Here is a 16,877-nt window from a genome sequence, read left to right as displayed (position 1 = left end):
CGACTTATTGATAGCATGCTCACCAAGAGGAAATTTCGTGTAATACTGGGAATGGGCACTAGCAGTGAGAAAACTCTAAACAATGATCTTCCCCAAGGTTCTGTATTAGCTCCTCTGCTTTTCAACCTGTACATAGCTGATATACCTGAAACTAGCTCTAGAAAATTTGGATATACTGATGATTGGGCTCTGGCAGTACGAGATAAATTCATGGGAAACACTGAAAAACACTGACAGCTGATCTTACCACCTTGGGATAGTACTTTCGCAAATGGAGATTACAACCGAATCCAAATAAAAGTGAAGTTACATGTTCTCACCATAGCAACAAAATGGTCAATCGTGAACTGAAGGTTCAGTTTGAGAACACTTGTCTTGCCCACAACAGATATCCACAATATCTAGGGATTACACTTTACAGAACTCTGTCCTTCAAGAAACATCTTCAGAATACGGCTGCTAAGTTACGATCAAGAAACAACATCTTACAGAAGCTACGTGGAACCACCTGTGGATCATTAGCATCTACCCTACGGTCTTCAGCTCTTGGTCTTGTGTACTCTGCTGCAGAATACTGCTCATCGATATGGCTGAACAGCAGTCACACCAAATTAATTGACACTCAGCTGAATCACACTATGCGTATGATATCAGGGACAATTAGATCTACTCCCATTTTCTGGCTGCCTGTTCTATCCCATATTCCACCACCTCACATCCGTCAAGATGTTTTGTCCCTTAAAACAATGGTCACCACCAGCTACACATAGCTTAACCTAAGGTGGTACTTCCTTGAGGATCCACTAAGCCTCCAGTCTAAAGATTTCAAACAACATATTTTCATCCAATACTTATAAAAATACATACATGTGGCCTCCTCCATTTGAGCGGCCGATCTGGAGTTTTACTGTAGTAGATGGACGAAGAGTCCGCCACAAAGTTTCTATCCTCAAACAAGGTGCCGTTGTCCAAACAGTTATCTCGAAGTTTATAGAAGTCCTGGACCGATCCCCTCGGTGGAAGTCCCGAACCCCGCTCACCATACTAGAAAACATAAAATGGATCACGTCATAAGTAAACGGACAAGAGAGTATTTTATAATTAATATTTAATTCAGGAAAAAATGCATACCACCATTACGTTAGAAGAGAGGAGGAAATAACCTGATGCGTGCATCTTTCCTCGCCGAACAGATTCTCCTCTCAGAGACGTAACTTACGTTTGATACCGTCGATTTTACGTTCGGTTTATACTAACTCACTGGTCTAGACCGAGAATACTGGATCATTTTGAAGGCCAAACTTTTATTGCTCTATTAGTCCAGCATCTTGGTTGAATGGTCAAAGTCGCAGCCTTCTGTTCAGAAGTTTGATTCCCGACTGGGCTGGAGATTTTAGCCTTGTCTAGCTCAGGGTTGTCTCAATACACCTCTTCCCATACACGCATTGCCCAACGAAACCAACCACAACAGAAATACATTATGGAACCACCTCACATTATCGTCTCAAACGGCTAGAGGGAGTCAAAACAACCTACCTGAAAAGAATGCTCTGCGTCTCAAAATACACGCAAAACAGACACAACCTACTTTATAAAAGACCTGATGGAAGCTCATTATCTGATACCAACACCACAAAGCATCAGATTCCTGAAGGACAGGTGACATAAAGCGAGGGGGTATTAATCCCGAATTCCTGATCACCCCAACGATAAAAAGCAACGAATGGAAGGAGGCCAGCTACCAGCTGCGCCATTTATATACGAAAGTGACAGCTCACGGGTACATCACCGAATATGTTCAACCAAGGGATATCACAGCCCCACCTATTCATGTCAAGGTACCATATGTAGATGACCATGCAATACATATATTTGAGTGCAAAGGCAGAACTTTGGCGCTATCTCACTATGCAAACGATGCTAATTTCACTTAATTAATGAATACCTTGTGTTTAATAAATTACAGTATACTAATAAGAGTAAATACACCCCTCCAAATACGGCCGCCGTCAGGAAAGGCATTTGGTCGCCAACAGGGCGAAGTCCACATGCACCAAACAATTTCCAACTGGGGAGAGCGGTGAAAAAAAAGAAGAGGATGATTATGATTATGATAATAATGCTGCTGCTGTTCTGATGATGTTAGAGATGATTTCTATCGCAGCAAAGAAGGCACGAAAACTTGTCACCACCGGACGACTCCCAGAGGTATCCAAACTTGTTAACTGGAAGACCGATTAAAACCGATCGTTTAGTGGATAATCTGTCCTATCCTTTCTTCGTTTGGGACAAATACAACAAATATTATAGTCATCATGATTGAATATGGAATACAGCTGCAATGAACCTCCTCCCCTCGCATGAAGTACAAAAGAATCTCCAAGATTTTGGAGGCCGACGTATACAAAAAATTGTTCTTGAACAATGAAGCCTGACAACATTATTGTTTTAAGAGGATGTACAACTAGACAAACACCCTCTGTTGACATTTGTCAGAGGGAAAAGTGAAAGGGATCCGACACTTTGAAAAATGAAGTTATCGGCTAAAAAAAGTCAAGGGCCACGAAGGGCATGAAAATGAAAGTCTCCCTGGGCCTCGGGAATGTAACACCGTCGAGGTCGGAAAACAACAAGTTTTGACCAAGGGAGGTCAGAGAGGATGGAAAAAGTGGGGAGCCCGGCACAAGTAATAGGAAGCACTGCCAGGACTCACCTAAGGGCCCCCAAACCACGCTAAGTTAAGAGCCTGTGGGGCCCATTGTAGTCGCCTCATACGATAGGCAGGATTACTGTGGATGTATTCTACCGGCCCACCCAAAGGGGTTCTACATTTCACTCTTTGAAGAGCGTCCCAACGGAGAGCGATAATCACAACACTAAGTATCGTGCATAACAGTGCACGGAAAGGAAGAGAATGTAAAATCAATTTATAAAGAGAGAGAGAAAAAAATGAGTGCGTATTATTGTATAAGTTCCTCACAAGTACACTTTTCTCAGAAACAATTGAAGATACTAGCGGAAACGGAAAATGTTACACCATGAAGTACCATTCCAATATTTATCAAACTTTGTGGAGATGTTCACCACATAACTTTCAGCCCATTCGGACATGTTCATCACCATCATCATCAGTATGAGGTGTGATCCCCACGGACGAAGTACACTTTTATATTCGGTGTGGCGTGGAAGTAAACAGCCTCTGAATGTCGTCTTGAGGGATTTCTTGCCTTGCCTGAAACACATGCCGTGTCAGTTCATGAAGATTGCTGGCTGGAAGCTGGTATGACCGTATACGTCTTCCCATCACATTCCCGACATGCTCTATGGATGGCAAATCACGGAACTGGGCAGGCCAGGCAAGGATTCGTACGTTCCCAAACGCGTTTCTGGTGTGATCTGCAGTGTGGCTTCTTGAATTATCCTGCTGGAAAATGCTATTTGGTACCCTCGTCATGAATGGTATGACAAGAGGGTTTACGATTCTTGCCACACACTGGCGAGCATTCAGTCCCCCTTCAACAAGTACCAAATCCATTCTGTTGTCATATCCAATTGTTCTCCTCACCATGAGTCCACGAGTTGGAGAGGTATGCGCCTCGATAATCTCTGCTTCATGTGACCTTTCACCAGGTCACCTACAGACATGTTCACTTCCACAAACAGAAGCTTCACTCATCGCTGAACACCACAGCATGCCACTCGATATCCTAGTTGACTCTGGCTCTATACCATTCAAGTCTCCGTTGTCTGTATTTTGGCGTCAGCGGTAAATAGGGCATGGCAACTCGATATCTCAACCCAGCTTCCAGTAATCTGTTCCCGAGGGTTCGTGGTGACACTGCCTGTAACCTCTGCCCGCATTTCATCTGTTGTCATCCGTCTGTTCGTCAGAGCCAACCGACGAATCCTATGACCTTCTCGTGGCGTAGTCCTTCTGGAAGGACCCGTGCTTGCTCTTCGTGTCACACTGTTGCCCTGAGTCTATCTCGTCATTACTCGTTCTGCAGTCATTGCACTATAGCCAACTGTCTGCACAATCTGTCGGCATGATGCTCTCATATCACTCATGCCAATGATTCAACCTTTCACAAAGTCCGAAAGATGGTGGTAAGCTGCCCGTGCACATCTTCTAGGCATGCTGTGTTACGATCTCTACTTAAAAAGAGACTGTAACGTTAGACACACCCAACGGCCATCACGTAAACACACCCGCCACCATCATTTGGAATGGCGTCCTCCTGTTTTAACAATTAGGTCGTATGATGATGAAATTTTAATCAAGATATCTCACAGGCATGGAAATACTGTGGTATCGAAGTTGGTGGCGTTCGGTCAAGGTGTTCATGGTGGAACACTTTCTATTTCCACTAGTGTATACTGTTTGATATAAGTATCCACAAGATTTGTATCTACATGGGAGGTGAACATATATTCCGATAATAATCAAAATAAAGTCTGATACAATATTAAATGCAAGAAACCTACTATACCATGCGTTCACTCTTTTTGAGCGACTATACATGCAGCAGCCATGACTGTGAAGAGACGGCTGGAATGGTGTTGGAAATGTGTGTTAGAAATATAAAACTTGTCCTCTATACAGAATTCTAGAAGCATTTCTCCTCGTGCGATTCTAATTCCTGAAACGCGTTTACCAACCGCGTTTTACTTGGTCATTATTCCCGTTTGCCCCTCATAGAAGTTATCTGTCTGCCTATTCAGTTGAAGATGATGTTGGAGCATATGCTGAATTATTTTTAAAATTACCGGTTGAGCTTGAATTTTAACGGAAACTTTTCTGCCACCTACAGATTCAGAGCCTAAGACTGCATCATTGACGGATTTATTTATTACTAGCTGATGTACCCCTGCTTCGCTACGGAATTCTACACTGTATACAGAGTTTTAGGTTAGGTACTGTGCAGGTTGTGAGCAAGACTGTATTAAATGGCATAGCTCTTAACGTTACCCTAGAAATGCGACGAGGAAGACTGGGTTAGGGAATTTTCATTGTAACGGTAGGCCTGCTTGCTTACCATCAATCACAATCAGGTTTAGAAGTTTTCATTATAATGCCAGACACTCACTTTCCACCTGCCTTTTTACATCCTCAGAAAGACTGCCTTAGTGGTTTTCCCAACTGAAATGAATATAGGTCATTACAACGACGTCAGTAAGAATGGTGCGATTAAAAGCAATGCTTTCATATGAAGTACTCGATCAAAAGAAAAACCACACATTTTCTCACTTTTAACGAACAGGACAACGCTGCCGATCTAACACTCCAAAGTTCCAGAGCTGGAATGACCAAGCCGCAGACAGCCGTGATCCGTGAACCATCTTCGTCTTTTTTCCGCGGGGTGGTTGGGATGATAAAGAGTCGAATAGTTGAGAGTTCCAGGACAAAACTATGCCCTCTTATTAATCTGTTTCCTAGGAGTACCCGATGAGTCGGAAAATCTCAATTCACTACACTGGCGGCGGAAAATCTATCTGACTTGGAGGCAAATTTTTCATCCAAGCCAGAGGAACAACTCCCCTCTTCACTGCTAATTTGGAATAAAATGAATGTATAATTTGATAAAAGTGAAGAGGAAGAAGCTTTTCTTAAGAAACGGCTCTTCTCGGGGCTGAATTTGGAGTTATTTAGTGAATTGAGGTGCTATAATTTGGAATGAGCCTAAATTGTAATTCCAGACCAGGTCATACTACAATTACTAAGTGAGCCTCTGCCTTAGGCCTAAGTATGCACACTAATCATTCCAAACAGCGCGTCAGAGTGGGAATGGAATAGCTGGAATACTATGATGAACCAGTGCGTTACGTACCAGCAGTATCAGAAAATATATTAACCAGAGGAATAGCATGCTAAAGAAGAAAGTTTTTAACTCCCCAGCTATTTCCCGCCAATATTCAGTCAGGCTGTTATACTCGGTACGCAGCAGTAATCCCATCTATTGGATCTGAGAGGCAAAATAACAGACAAAGAACGTCACAACAAACAATGGTCAATGTAAGTATATTGTTGATCAATGTTATGCGCTTTCGACATTGTAGACCTTCACATTTAGTTTTCTTCCGACTCTGAAATACCACTCTTATCATAGTACGGTAAAACTGGATAACACATAGGCCTAATTGATCGGAAATTGTATTCTCTATAACTTTTGTTATATAGCACTTTTCGATAGGACCAATAACATAGGTATTTAAAAATTAAATTTTAGGCGCCTTCCCCTAAACTACAATTTCATCTAGCTTGAATAAAATTGTTTATAGTTTATACTGTAGTTTCTTATTCCCCCGACTCTACATACCGATTTTCATTAAATTCTATTGACCTATTTTCTCGTGGCTCGGCGTTCATATGGACTTAGCAACAAAAATACAAATTCATGAATATCTGTGTTATCACAGTAGGTACGGTAAAAATGCATAAGACATAAATGATCGGAAATTTAATTCTATATAACATTAGTTATGCAGTATTTATCGATAGGACCACTAATAATATAAATATTTGAGAATTAAATATTAGGCCTTCCCCTCAACTACCATTTCACTCAGCGTGAATAAAATGGTGTATAGCCCCGACTTTACATACCGATTTTCATTCAATTCTCTTCAGCCGTTTTCTCGTGATGCGTGTACAGACAGACAGACAGACAGACAGACAGACAGATGACAGACAGACAGACAGACAGACAGACAGATAGATGACAGACAGACAGATAGACAGACATTACGGAAAAGTAAAAAGTGCATTACCTTGTTACTATGGAAATGACCGATTCAGAAATACCATATTTTTCAAATTCTGAGCAATGTACAGACGAAACTCTTATTTTAAGTATATAGATTATAGCAAATACAGTAGAGACAATACGTGACACTTACGGATTTAGCCTTGTTAAAATGGAAGACAATTCGACGGTGGCGCTCCTAGTGACTTGACCTGAAAAGTCGCACTAAATTCAAATATCAATGGAAATCCATATACGAAAATGGATAAATAAATTACGTCTAGAAAGAAAGAATTATTGAGATATTAACTTCGAAGTTGCTAAAGCAATTCTGGATAAATGAATGAAGAATTATTTAAAAGGTTATTATTTAAAGACTGAAATTAGACATATAAACAAGATGTGAAATGGACTGCTTTGAAATGTGTTGATCTTTCATTCATACATTTTTTTTGCTTCAGCATTCCTGCCTGAAATTTTACGGTTAGATTTGTCTTTTTTTCTCATTTAAAAATACATTGTATCATCATATTAAGGCATTTGTCAATAAAAATATCGGCACATTCCTTACACACATGATGCAATGAATTAACATTTAAAGCTGGACATTTTTCCTCTTAACATGAAGCCTACTAACAGAAAGAAAATCTATAAAATCCCGGCTTTAATCTGAGAAGACGGATAAAAAAAGAAAAATGAAAATGCTGTCGATAGTGATGCTTTGAGGAATATTTACGTACAATTAGTGTAAAAATGTAACATACCCTTGGCTCTACAGTCGCTGGCCTGGAAATTATCTGAACAGATCTTATAATTTTTATACACTGACTGACAGTGACAATGCAACACCAAGGAGGAGTGGTTCGAAAAGGATGAAAGTTGGGGAAAAAACAGAGACGGCACGGATGAATAATTGATGTTTATTTCAAACCGATATGCAGGTTACACAATGCGCACGGCATCGACTCAGTAGGATGTAGGACCACCGCGAGCGGCGATGCACGCAGAAACACGTCGAGGTACAGAGTAAGAGTGCGGATGGTGTCCTGAGGGATGGTTCTCCATTCTCTGTCAACCATTTGCCACAGTTGGTCGTCCGTACGAGGCTGGGGCAGAGTTTGCAAACGGCGTCCAATGAGATCCCACACGTGTTCGATTGGTGAGAGATCCGGAGAGTACGCTGGCCACGGAAGCATCTGTACACCTCCTAGAGCCTGTTGGGAGATGCGAGCAGTGTGTGGGCGGGCATTATCCTGCTGAAACAGAGCATTGGGCAGCCCCTGAAGGTACGGGAGTGCCACCGGCCGCAGCACATGCTGCACGTAGCGGTGGGCATTTAACGTGCCTTGAATACGCACTAGAGGTGACGTGGAATCGTACGCAATAGCGCCCCAAACCATGATGCCGCGTTATCTAGCGGTAGGGCGCTCCACAGTTACTGCCGGATTTGACCTTTCTCCACGCCGACGCCACACTCGTCTGCGGTGACTATCACTGACAGAACTGAAGCGTGACTCATCGGAGAACACGACGTTCCGCCATTCCCTCATCCAAGTCGCTCTAGCCCGGCACCTGCCAGGCGTGCACGTCTATGCTGTGGAGTCAATGGTAGTCTTCTGAGCGGACGACGGGAGTGCAGGCCTCCTTCAACCAATCGACGGAAAATTGTTCTGGTCGATATTGGAACAGCCAGGGTGTCTTGCACATGCTGAAGAATGGCGGTTGACGTGGCGTGCGGGGCTGCCACCGCTTGGCGGCGGATGCGCCGATCCTCGCGTGCTGACGTCACTCGGGCTGCGCCTGGACCCCTCGCACGTGCCACATGTCCCTGCGCCAACCATCTTCGCCACAGGCGCTGCACCGTGGACACATCCCTATGGGTATCGGCTGCGATTTGACGAAGCGACCAACCTGCCCTTCTCAGCCCGATCACCATACCCCTCGTAAAGTCGTCTGTCTGCTGGAAATGCCTCCGTTGACGGCGGCCTGGCATTCTTAGCTATACACGTGTCCTGTGGCACACGACAACACGTTCTACAATGACTGTCGGCTGAGAAATCACGGTACGAAGTGGGCCATTCGCCAACGCCGTGTCCCATTTATCGTTCGCTACGTGCGCAGCACAGCGGCGCATTTCACATCATGAGCATACCTCAGTGACGTCAGTCTACCCTGCAATTGGCATAAAGTTCTGACCACTCCTTTTTGGTGTTGCATTTGCTCTGTCAGTCAGTCAGTGTATAAGCGTAACGTCCCTTCTTTCTTGTACACCTTACCCAAATCACTTCTGTGACATTTCAAAACCCACAGATAACACCTACAACAACACATCGGTATTGAAGGTTAACTGCTGCACTATGCAATATTATATTTTAAGCCGGTTAAAATATGGGTCGAGCGGGTCAGAAGATTATGAAGTACTAAATATCTTTTTCACTGGAAAAATATATATGTAAACACAATATTACTTACATTTTCTTGTCACGAGGGTAGCGAAAGAAAGACCGCGCATTCTTCTCTACTTCATAGTTACTGCAGCCAAACACAGCACATACCTTTCCCCTCATGTTGAGGGGAGATATCAAGAAATGACATACGCTACTATTTAATTATGTCAACTCACTGAAAACGCATAAATAACACCAAAAACTTCACACACAAATACACGTGCTCTTAAGACAGAATCAGTAGTTCTCAGGTCTATCCGCTAAAGAGAGCTCTAATAGCTGTCCCTCGATATCTCGCTGACTGTCGCGTATTGTCTCTATTATATATGATTATAGCCACACCGTTGACAGACTGATCATCATTACTTAAGCAGATGGAACTTCTTGTACGTGAATGTGAAATGACCATTGTTTCTCCAGTGGGTTTCAGAAGTTCCTCTGTTAGCGATATTCTTTACTTTCTGCCACTTGACGTTTTTCTACATGATTAATCCTTGGGTATTCCAAGTACACAACTTCGGGTTTCTAGATTTGGATTTCGTTCCATTTGCATATATTCTATGGAGAATCTGGTCCCCTATTCCTCTCCAGACAGTAACACATAGGCAGTCGTGGAACTACGGCGTCGATTGCCAATACGATTTCTTGGTATGGCAATATTAGTACCGGTATCGTTGATCTGCTTGATGGGTTTACTTGGGACATGACGTACCACTTTAGGGTCCCACTTGTTTCCTTGGCGCAATATGTCTGTTAGATCATCAGCCCAGAGGATCCTCAAATAGCATCACCAAAGTTTATGCAGTTATAGGAAAACCGCAAAAACCGATGCAGGCGCCAGAATGAGATGTACTAGGCAAAATGAAGAGTGAGGTAGTTTGCCATTGCTTTATTCACTGTGCTATAAAGTGCTATTGGAGCACAACTGGCGCTATGAGGGGCACCTTTCTTAATACTGTTCGTGCTCCGAATGTCATTGTTCAAAACTACGCATACCACAGCAGCTTCCATATTGTTACAGCCATGGATGGGACTGGGATTTGGTAGAAGGTATATTTTGTCCTGTCCTGTGCCATAACAACCATTAAAGATATACCGTCTATACCTGCCACTCTCTAGTGATAAGCCTTTCTAATGTCATTCATCTTCAGTCTCATTCCAGTAATGATGATTGCTGCTGACCTACATCATGATGAGTTCCAGTAGCATTTCTTCTGCTGAAGGATCATCCGCCCAAATCCGTTGACCCTTATGAGATGTCAGGTCATTTCACGCAGCCCAAAACTCGGCGTTAAATCGCTGGCTGTACTCCATTACCGTAGTAAGGAACTCGGCCAGATATCCAAACTTTATATACGATTCTCGTTAATGTGATTACCTCGATGAAGTGGAATAAATAACGTCAACAAGATCGAGAGGTATAACCAATGACAAAGGTTATCAATAAACAATAGTATGAGGACAGGAATTCTTATCACATCCCTATGTGAGGAAGTCGAAGCCCATATGAACCAGAATGAGCCCAGAGATCTATTCAGAAACGTAAAACTCTTAATGAAAAAATTCAAACTATGCTACTTACCAGTCGAAGATAGTATGAGGAGTTTACTGACTGAAACGGGAGAACTTATAAAATGATGGAGTCATTATAGTCATACTATTTCACTTTTCTTTGAAGGGATAAATGAATAGTCGAGAGAGGCAGGTATAAGGACTGTGGGTGCGAGTGGGCACTAAGGAAGATGAAGGAAGAGATAGCGAGTTTGAATGAGATTGTTAGACTTATAACGGAGGACAGGAATGAAAGAATGCCCCCTCAATCAATGCACAGGATACGGTATGTAGGCAACAGTGAGGGAAAGGAAGGGGAGATGTTATAGAAGTCAGGTTGGTTAACTTAATGCTTAGGGGAAGGAGGCCTAAGGGTTGTCCTCAGGGAGTGGGCTCAGGAGGGGTATTGGTGAGGAATCTGTATGAGTCCCTGCAGGTTGATCAGTAGAGGGAAAATGGAGATCAAGGAAGTTTTATAGAGGAAGGAATGGGGAAAGAGGAAAAGGTAAGTAGGAAATGGAAGCGTGGAGTAGAAGATAGTAAGAGGTAGGTGAAACAGGGGAGTGAGGGGGAGAGAAGGGAAGAGGAAGCAAGTTCGGAAGGAGTCAGGGAAGTTAAGGGATATCAGGAGAGCAGGGGATCTAATGAGCAGTGTGGGGTTGATGGTCTCGTCGTGGGTGACTTAGTTGTTAGGCACGTGGTGAATGTGTGCGGAGGAAAGGGTACCAGTGCTATCCAGTAATTGAGTTAAGGCACATGTTTACGAAAACAGAAAGGACGGAGGAGGGTAAATTTTCACATTGGTACCAATAACGTAAGGTAAGCAGTTACAGATATTGACATATTTGGGGATGCGAGGGAACTGGTTACGGCAGCACGGAAGTAGTTTAAAGATACTGAATTGAGGATGATTGGGTATTTAAATGAGACTGTGGAATGGGTACCGGTATATAAAATTGGAAACAAGATTTGTAGATCCCAGTGGGTGGGCAGGAAATAGGGGACTACGCTCAGATGGCCTTCGCTTCAACTGCAATGGTTCATATGAGTTAGTGGGGTTCGTTTATAAGACTTTTCAATCAATCAGCACTGATTGCATTTAGGGCAGTCGCTCAGAGGGCAGATTCCCTATCAGTTACAACCTAGCCTTTTTTTAAATAATTGCAATGAATTTGTAAATTTATTGAACATATTCCTTGCTAAAGTATTCCAATCCCTAACTCCTGTTCCTATAAACTAATATTTGCCTCAATTTATTCTCTTTAATTCCAAATTTGTCTCCATATTGTAGCCTTTCTTACTTTTAAAAATACCACTCAAACTTATTCGTCTACTAATGTCATTGCACGCTATCTCTCCACTGACAGCTCGGAACATACCGCTTAGTTGAGCAGCTCGACACCTTTCTCCCAAGTATTGACAGGCTAAATTTAGCAGCATTTTCGTAACGCTGCGGTTTTGTCAGAAATCATCCAGAACAAGTCGAGCTGCCTTTCTTTGGATGTTTTCCAGTTCTTGAATCAAATATCCTAGAGATGGTCTCATACATTGGAACCACACTCTAGTTGGCGTCTTACCAGAGACTTATATGTCCTCTCATTTACATCCTTACTGCAGCCCCTAAATACCCTCATAACAACGTTCAGAAATGTGTACTCTTTATTTACAATCCCGTTTATGTGATTCCCCCAATGAAAATCTTTCCTCATGTTAACAGCTAAGTACTTACAGTGAACCCCACAAGAAATGTTTACCCCACCAAGGTAGTAATTAAAACTGAGAGGACCTTTCCTGTTAGTGAAACACACAACCTGACTTTTAACCCCGTTTATAGTCATACCATTGCCTGCTGTCAATCTCACAACATTGTCGAGGTCTTTTTGCAGTTGCTCACAATCTTGTAAATTATTTATCACTTTGTACAATATAACATCATCTAAAAATAGTCCTCTCTCTGACTCTAGTTCTTTACTCATATCATATATATACTGTATACACAGCGTGATTCAGCCACCCCATCCAATGTAGTTTTAATGCAACCAACAATATCCATTCCGTTCTGTAAACACCTGCCCTGCCGGTATGCTCAGACAACACAACCGGATATCTTAGTATTTACCGCCTTACCATGATAGGACGCTGTAATATGGTACTCGTATTAAACACTGGAAGACATGTGTGTGCCTTCTAGATCCTATGAACCTGACACGCCGGTGAAGCACAAAATTGGTATTGGGACCGCAGTAAACCTAATACTTGCTATAAGCTGCCCAGTGTGCCGTACGGAACCGTAGTGTAGTTGGTAAAGGAGTAGCGGTGTGGGCTTGCATGTCAGGTGGGAGATTCGAGTCCGGGGCGAAGATAACAAATTTTGAAATATTTGCTCAATACGTACTACACGCAATGTAAGTTTAATACCCGCTTTCATGCAAAATATGTGTGAATGAATGTGTTTGTGGCCCTAAGAAGGGCCGATTAGTTAGCAGCCCTGACACATACAGGCCGGAAATAATAGGAACACAACTGCCCTGACAATGTTTTATCGCAGCAAATGCTCGATGTGGTGACCGTTTTGATTTATGCATATTCGGGTCCGGTGTCCGATAGATCGTATTACGCGCTGAATAATTCCAGGTGTAATTGTTCGGCAGGCTTCCGTGATGAGTTGCCGGAGATCGTCGGGATTTTCCGGCGCTTGAGTGTAAACGACGTTCTTCAAATGTACCCTCAAGAAGTCTAACGGCGCTAAATCCGGTGATCTGGCGGGCCAATAAACAGGGCCTCCTCGTCCTATCCATTTCCCTGGCTGTTCCTCGTTCAGATGGTTACGAACGGGCAAAGTCGAATGAGGTGGAGGTCCATCCTGTTACAACCTCATTGTCAAACGATCGTACAAGGGCACATCCTCCAGCAGCAGTGGGAGTTCCTGACGCAGAAAGTGCAGGTAGCGTGGGCCCGTCCAATGGCCCTTAAAGGAATAAGGTCTAATTAGGCGATCCCCCAAGATTCCGCACCAAACATTCACTCCCCATCGTACTTCATGGGCCGCCTGTCACAGCCAGTGAGGATTGTCCGGACTCCAATAGTGTATGTTGTGGCGATTGACGTTCCCACTATTGTAGAAGCGCGACTCGTCTGAGAAGAAGATATGCGATACGAATCCTGCATCATTGTCCAGGCCGGACGGCTGCCTGGTGTTCACCTGTCGTGCTATCGTCCTTGTATTGATGTGTAGATTATTACGAACTGCCTCCAGAACGGCTTCTTCTGTTTCACCCGATTTAACAGGCCTATCGCGGACTGGTGGCTGGTTGGAAATCAAGCCTGTTGTCCTTAGGCGTCTTTCAACACGGCGGAATATCATAGCAGCCGGGTGTCGCCTGTCGGGATACCGTTCCTGGTACAGACGTAGTACCTCGCACGTGTTTTTTCTTGCTTCCCCATAAATTAGAAGCATGTTAACGTAATTCTCTGTGGAAAACATGCCGAATGACAGCAGAGATTATAGTACATTCAGGCCCTAACCAGCAGAGTATGCGCAGGACACAAGATGAATAGCAGCGTAATTCTACTGTTTGAATGTGGCAAACGTGGGCATGTGTTTACGCATTCAAACAACATACCGATGCAAAAATATTCGAACGATGCAGGATTCGAACCGCCGCTGACACACTCCGTCGATTGCTACGCGAACGCCAAATCACATCCGCTATGCTACACTACTGGACACGCGTTGGTAGCACGACGAGAGCAGAGTAGATACGCCATCCGATTCGCCGTTTAAGACAGTAATTACTGCACTGTTACCTAGTTTTATGCATTGATTCCCTTCTTCGTCTGTCTCTGTGGTGTAGTGGTTAGTGTGATTAGCTGCCACCCACCGGAGGCCCGGGTTCGATTCGCGGCTCTGCCACGAAATTTGAAAAGTGGTACGAGGGCTGGAACGGGGTACACTCAGCCTCGAGAGGTCAACTGAGTAGAGGTGGGTTCGATTCCCATCCAAGCCATCCTGGAAGTGGTTTTCCGTGGTTTCCCACTTCTCCTCCAGGTAAATGCTGGGTGGTACCTAACTTAAGGCCACGCCGCTTCCTTTCCTCTTCCTTGTCTATCCCTTCCAATCTTCCCATCCCCCCGTAAGGCCCCTGTTCAGCATAGCAAGTGAGGCCACCTTGGCGAGGTCCTGGGCATCCTCCCCAGTTGTATCTCGCGACCCAGAGTCTGAAGATCCAGGACACTGCCTTGTGGTAGAGGTGGGATCCCCCGCTGAGTCCGAGGGAAAAACCGACCCTAGAGGGTAAATAGATGAAGTAGAAGAAGAAGATAAAGAAGAAGAAGAAAAAGATTCCCTCCTTCGTTACACACGGTCACGAGGCACGACACGTTAACATAGACACATGGTAAAAGGACGTTGCTACATGATTTCAAGACGTCATGTTTTGCGAACGAATGATAGCATTGCGCTAGGGTTCAGAATCGTGTGCAAAATGTGCTCAGTGAACAGTAGTACCATACAGTTCGCCTGCAGGGGAATAGCACCTTTATAACCATGTCCGCGTTAGTTGGGCTGCAACAAACGATGTTGGGAGGGGCTGTTGAATCACACTGCATATACCAGGCTGCTCCCGAGCGCCGTACTTTCTACTTATAAATGTCCCGCATGCACAAATGATTAATGGGATATCTACCAACTGATTTTCCCAGGGGCACTACTGCCAACGGACAGCTTACGTCAGAATATGAAGAGATAACAACCGGACGGTCGCTCGCAGCATGTTACTCAGCGCTACCGGCTAATGCACCCCTTGCATTAGCAAACATCGTTTTCCACGGCATACTTCTAGGCTGGTGTATGGTACAGTCACACTATATTTGCTGTCTGCATATCGGCAATGGCTAGTGTGTTCAGCAGCGACGAATACAAAGAACATCATTTTAACCTGGACAACCTGGATGGAATGCAGGTGAAGCTCCAGCGAGAAGTCTGCCTTCTACACATGTATTTCGCCGAACAGTATTAGTTTTTGTTTCATACAAACAACTGTTTTATAGAGTGGAATATCTACACGTGTATAAATTAATAAGTCATTACATTTCTTTTCTGCATTTTTGGCGTATTTACAAACAGTAGCAGCGATTAGGGGGCGGGGCGAGGAGGGACAGTCCCCCTCACCCCACCTCTTTGGAGTAGAAGACGGACGTCTGTTTGGAGCTTCGGTTGCATTCCGACCAGGTTGCCCAGATTAAAATGATGTCTGTGTATTCGTCACTGCTGAACACACTAGCCACTGCCGATATGCAGACAGCAAATGTAGTGCGGCTGTACATACACAAGCCTAGAAGTATGCGGTGGAGAACGAGGTTTACTAATGCAAGGGGTGCATTAGACCGGAAGCGCTGAGTAACATGCTGCGAGCGACCGTCCGGTTGTTATCTCTTCATATTCTGGCGTAACCTGCCCGCTGGCAGTAGTGCTCCTGTGAAAATCAGTTGATAGATATCCCATTAATCATTTGTGCATGCGGGACATTTATAAGTAGAAAGTACGGCGCTCGGGAGCCACCTGGTGTATATAAGAGAACCTAAAGGTCCAAGAATACTGCCATAGGAAGCAGGAAGTCATGTATAACATAAAATTGTTAGTGTTAAACTGTAGAAGTATTGCAAAGGAAGGACTAGAATTAAGTAAATTAATATATATATATATATATTAATTTACTTAATATTATATATATATATTATAATATAATATTATATATATATATATATATATATATAAAATCAAAATAATAGTATAGGAATTTAATCACGGCTGAGCAGTGATATTATGGATGCGGACATTTTCCCATGGAACTGAGGCGTTTATCGTAGAGTCAGGTTAGGAACGATAGGAGGGGAGGAATTCATACTGTTGGAGACTTTGTAAGCTACGAAAAAGTTAAGGAAAAGAAACATGAAAATCTACCTGTAAGAATTATCTCTAAAGGTAATAGGCAACTTGATGTTTTTAGGGTATACAAACCTGGCAATATTGACGGTGGCGCTGATGCGGTATTATTTGATAAGATATTCAGCTATCTGGGGAACGACACAGTAAGGAATGGGTGATCTGAACTTACCAAATGTCAACTGAGAGGGG

The 16,877-nt window shown here is 43.5% G+C and overlaps 1 protein-coding gene across 1 annotated transcript in view; it reads right to left on the bottom strand.

Moving 5' to 3' along the window:
- LOC136877477 (calpain-B) overlaps nt 1–16,877 on the bottom strand; it is a 287,052-nt gene that overhangs the window by 248,954 nt on the left and 21,221 nt on the right. The window contains exon 2 of the mRNA XM_067151555.2: nt 868–1,044. Within this exon, the coding sequence (XP_067007656.2) occupies nt 868–1,044 (177 nt within the window). The remainder of the gene's footprint in view (nt 1–867; nt 1,045–16,877) is intronic.

Source organism: Anabrus simplex, chromosome 7 (genome assembly GCF_040414725.1).
Source record: "Anabrus simplex isolate iqAnaSimp1 chromosome 7, ASM4041472v1, whole genome shotgun sequence".
Taxonomy (NCBI): domain Eukaryota; kingdom Metazoa; phylum Arthropoda; class Insecta; order Orthoptera; family Tettigoniidae; genus Anabrus; species Anabrus simplex.
Note: the sequence above shows the minus strand (reverse complement) of the source record. Positions and strands in the feature narration are given on the sequence as shown.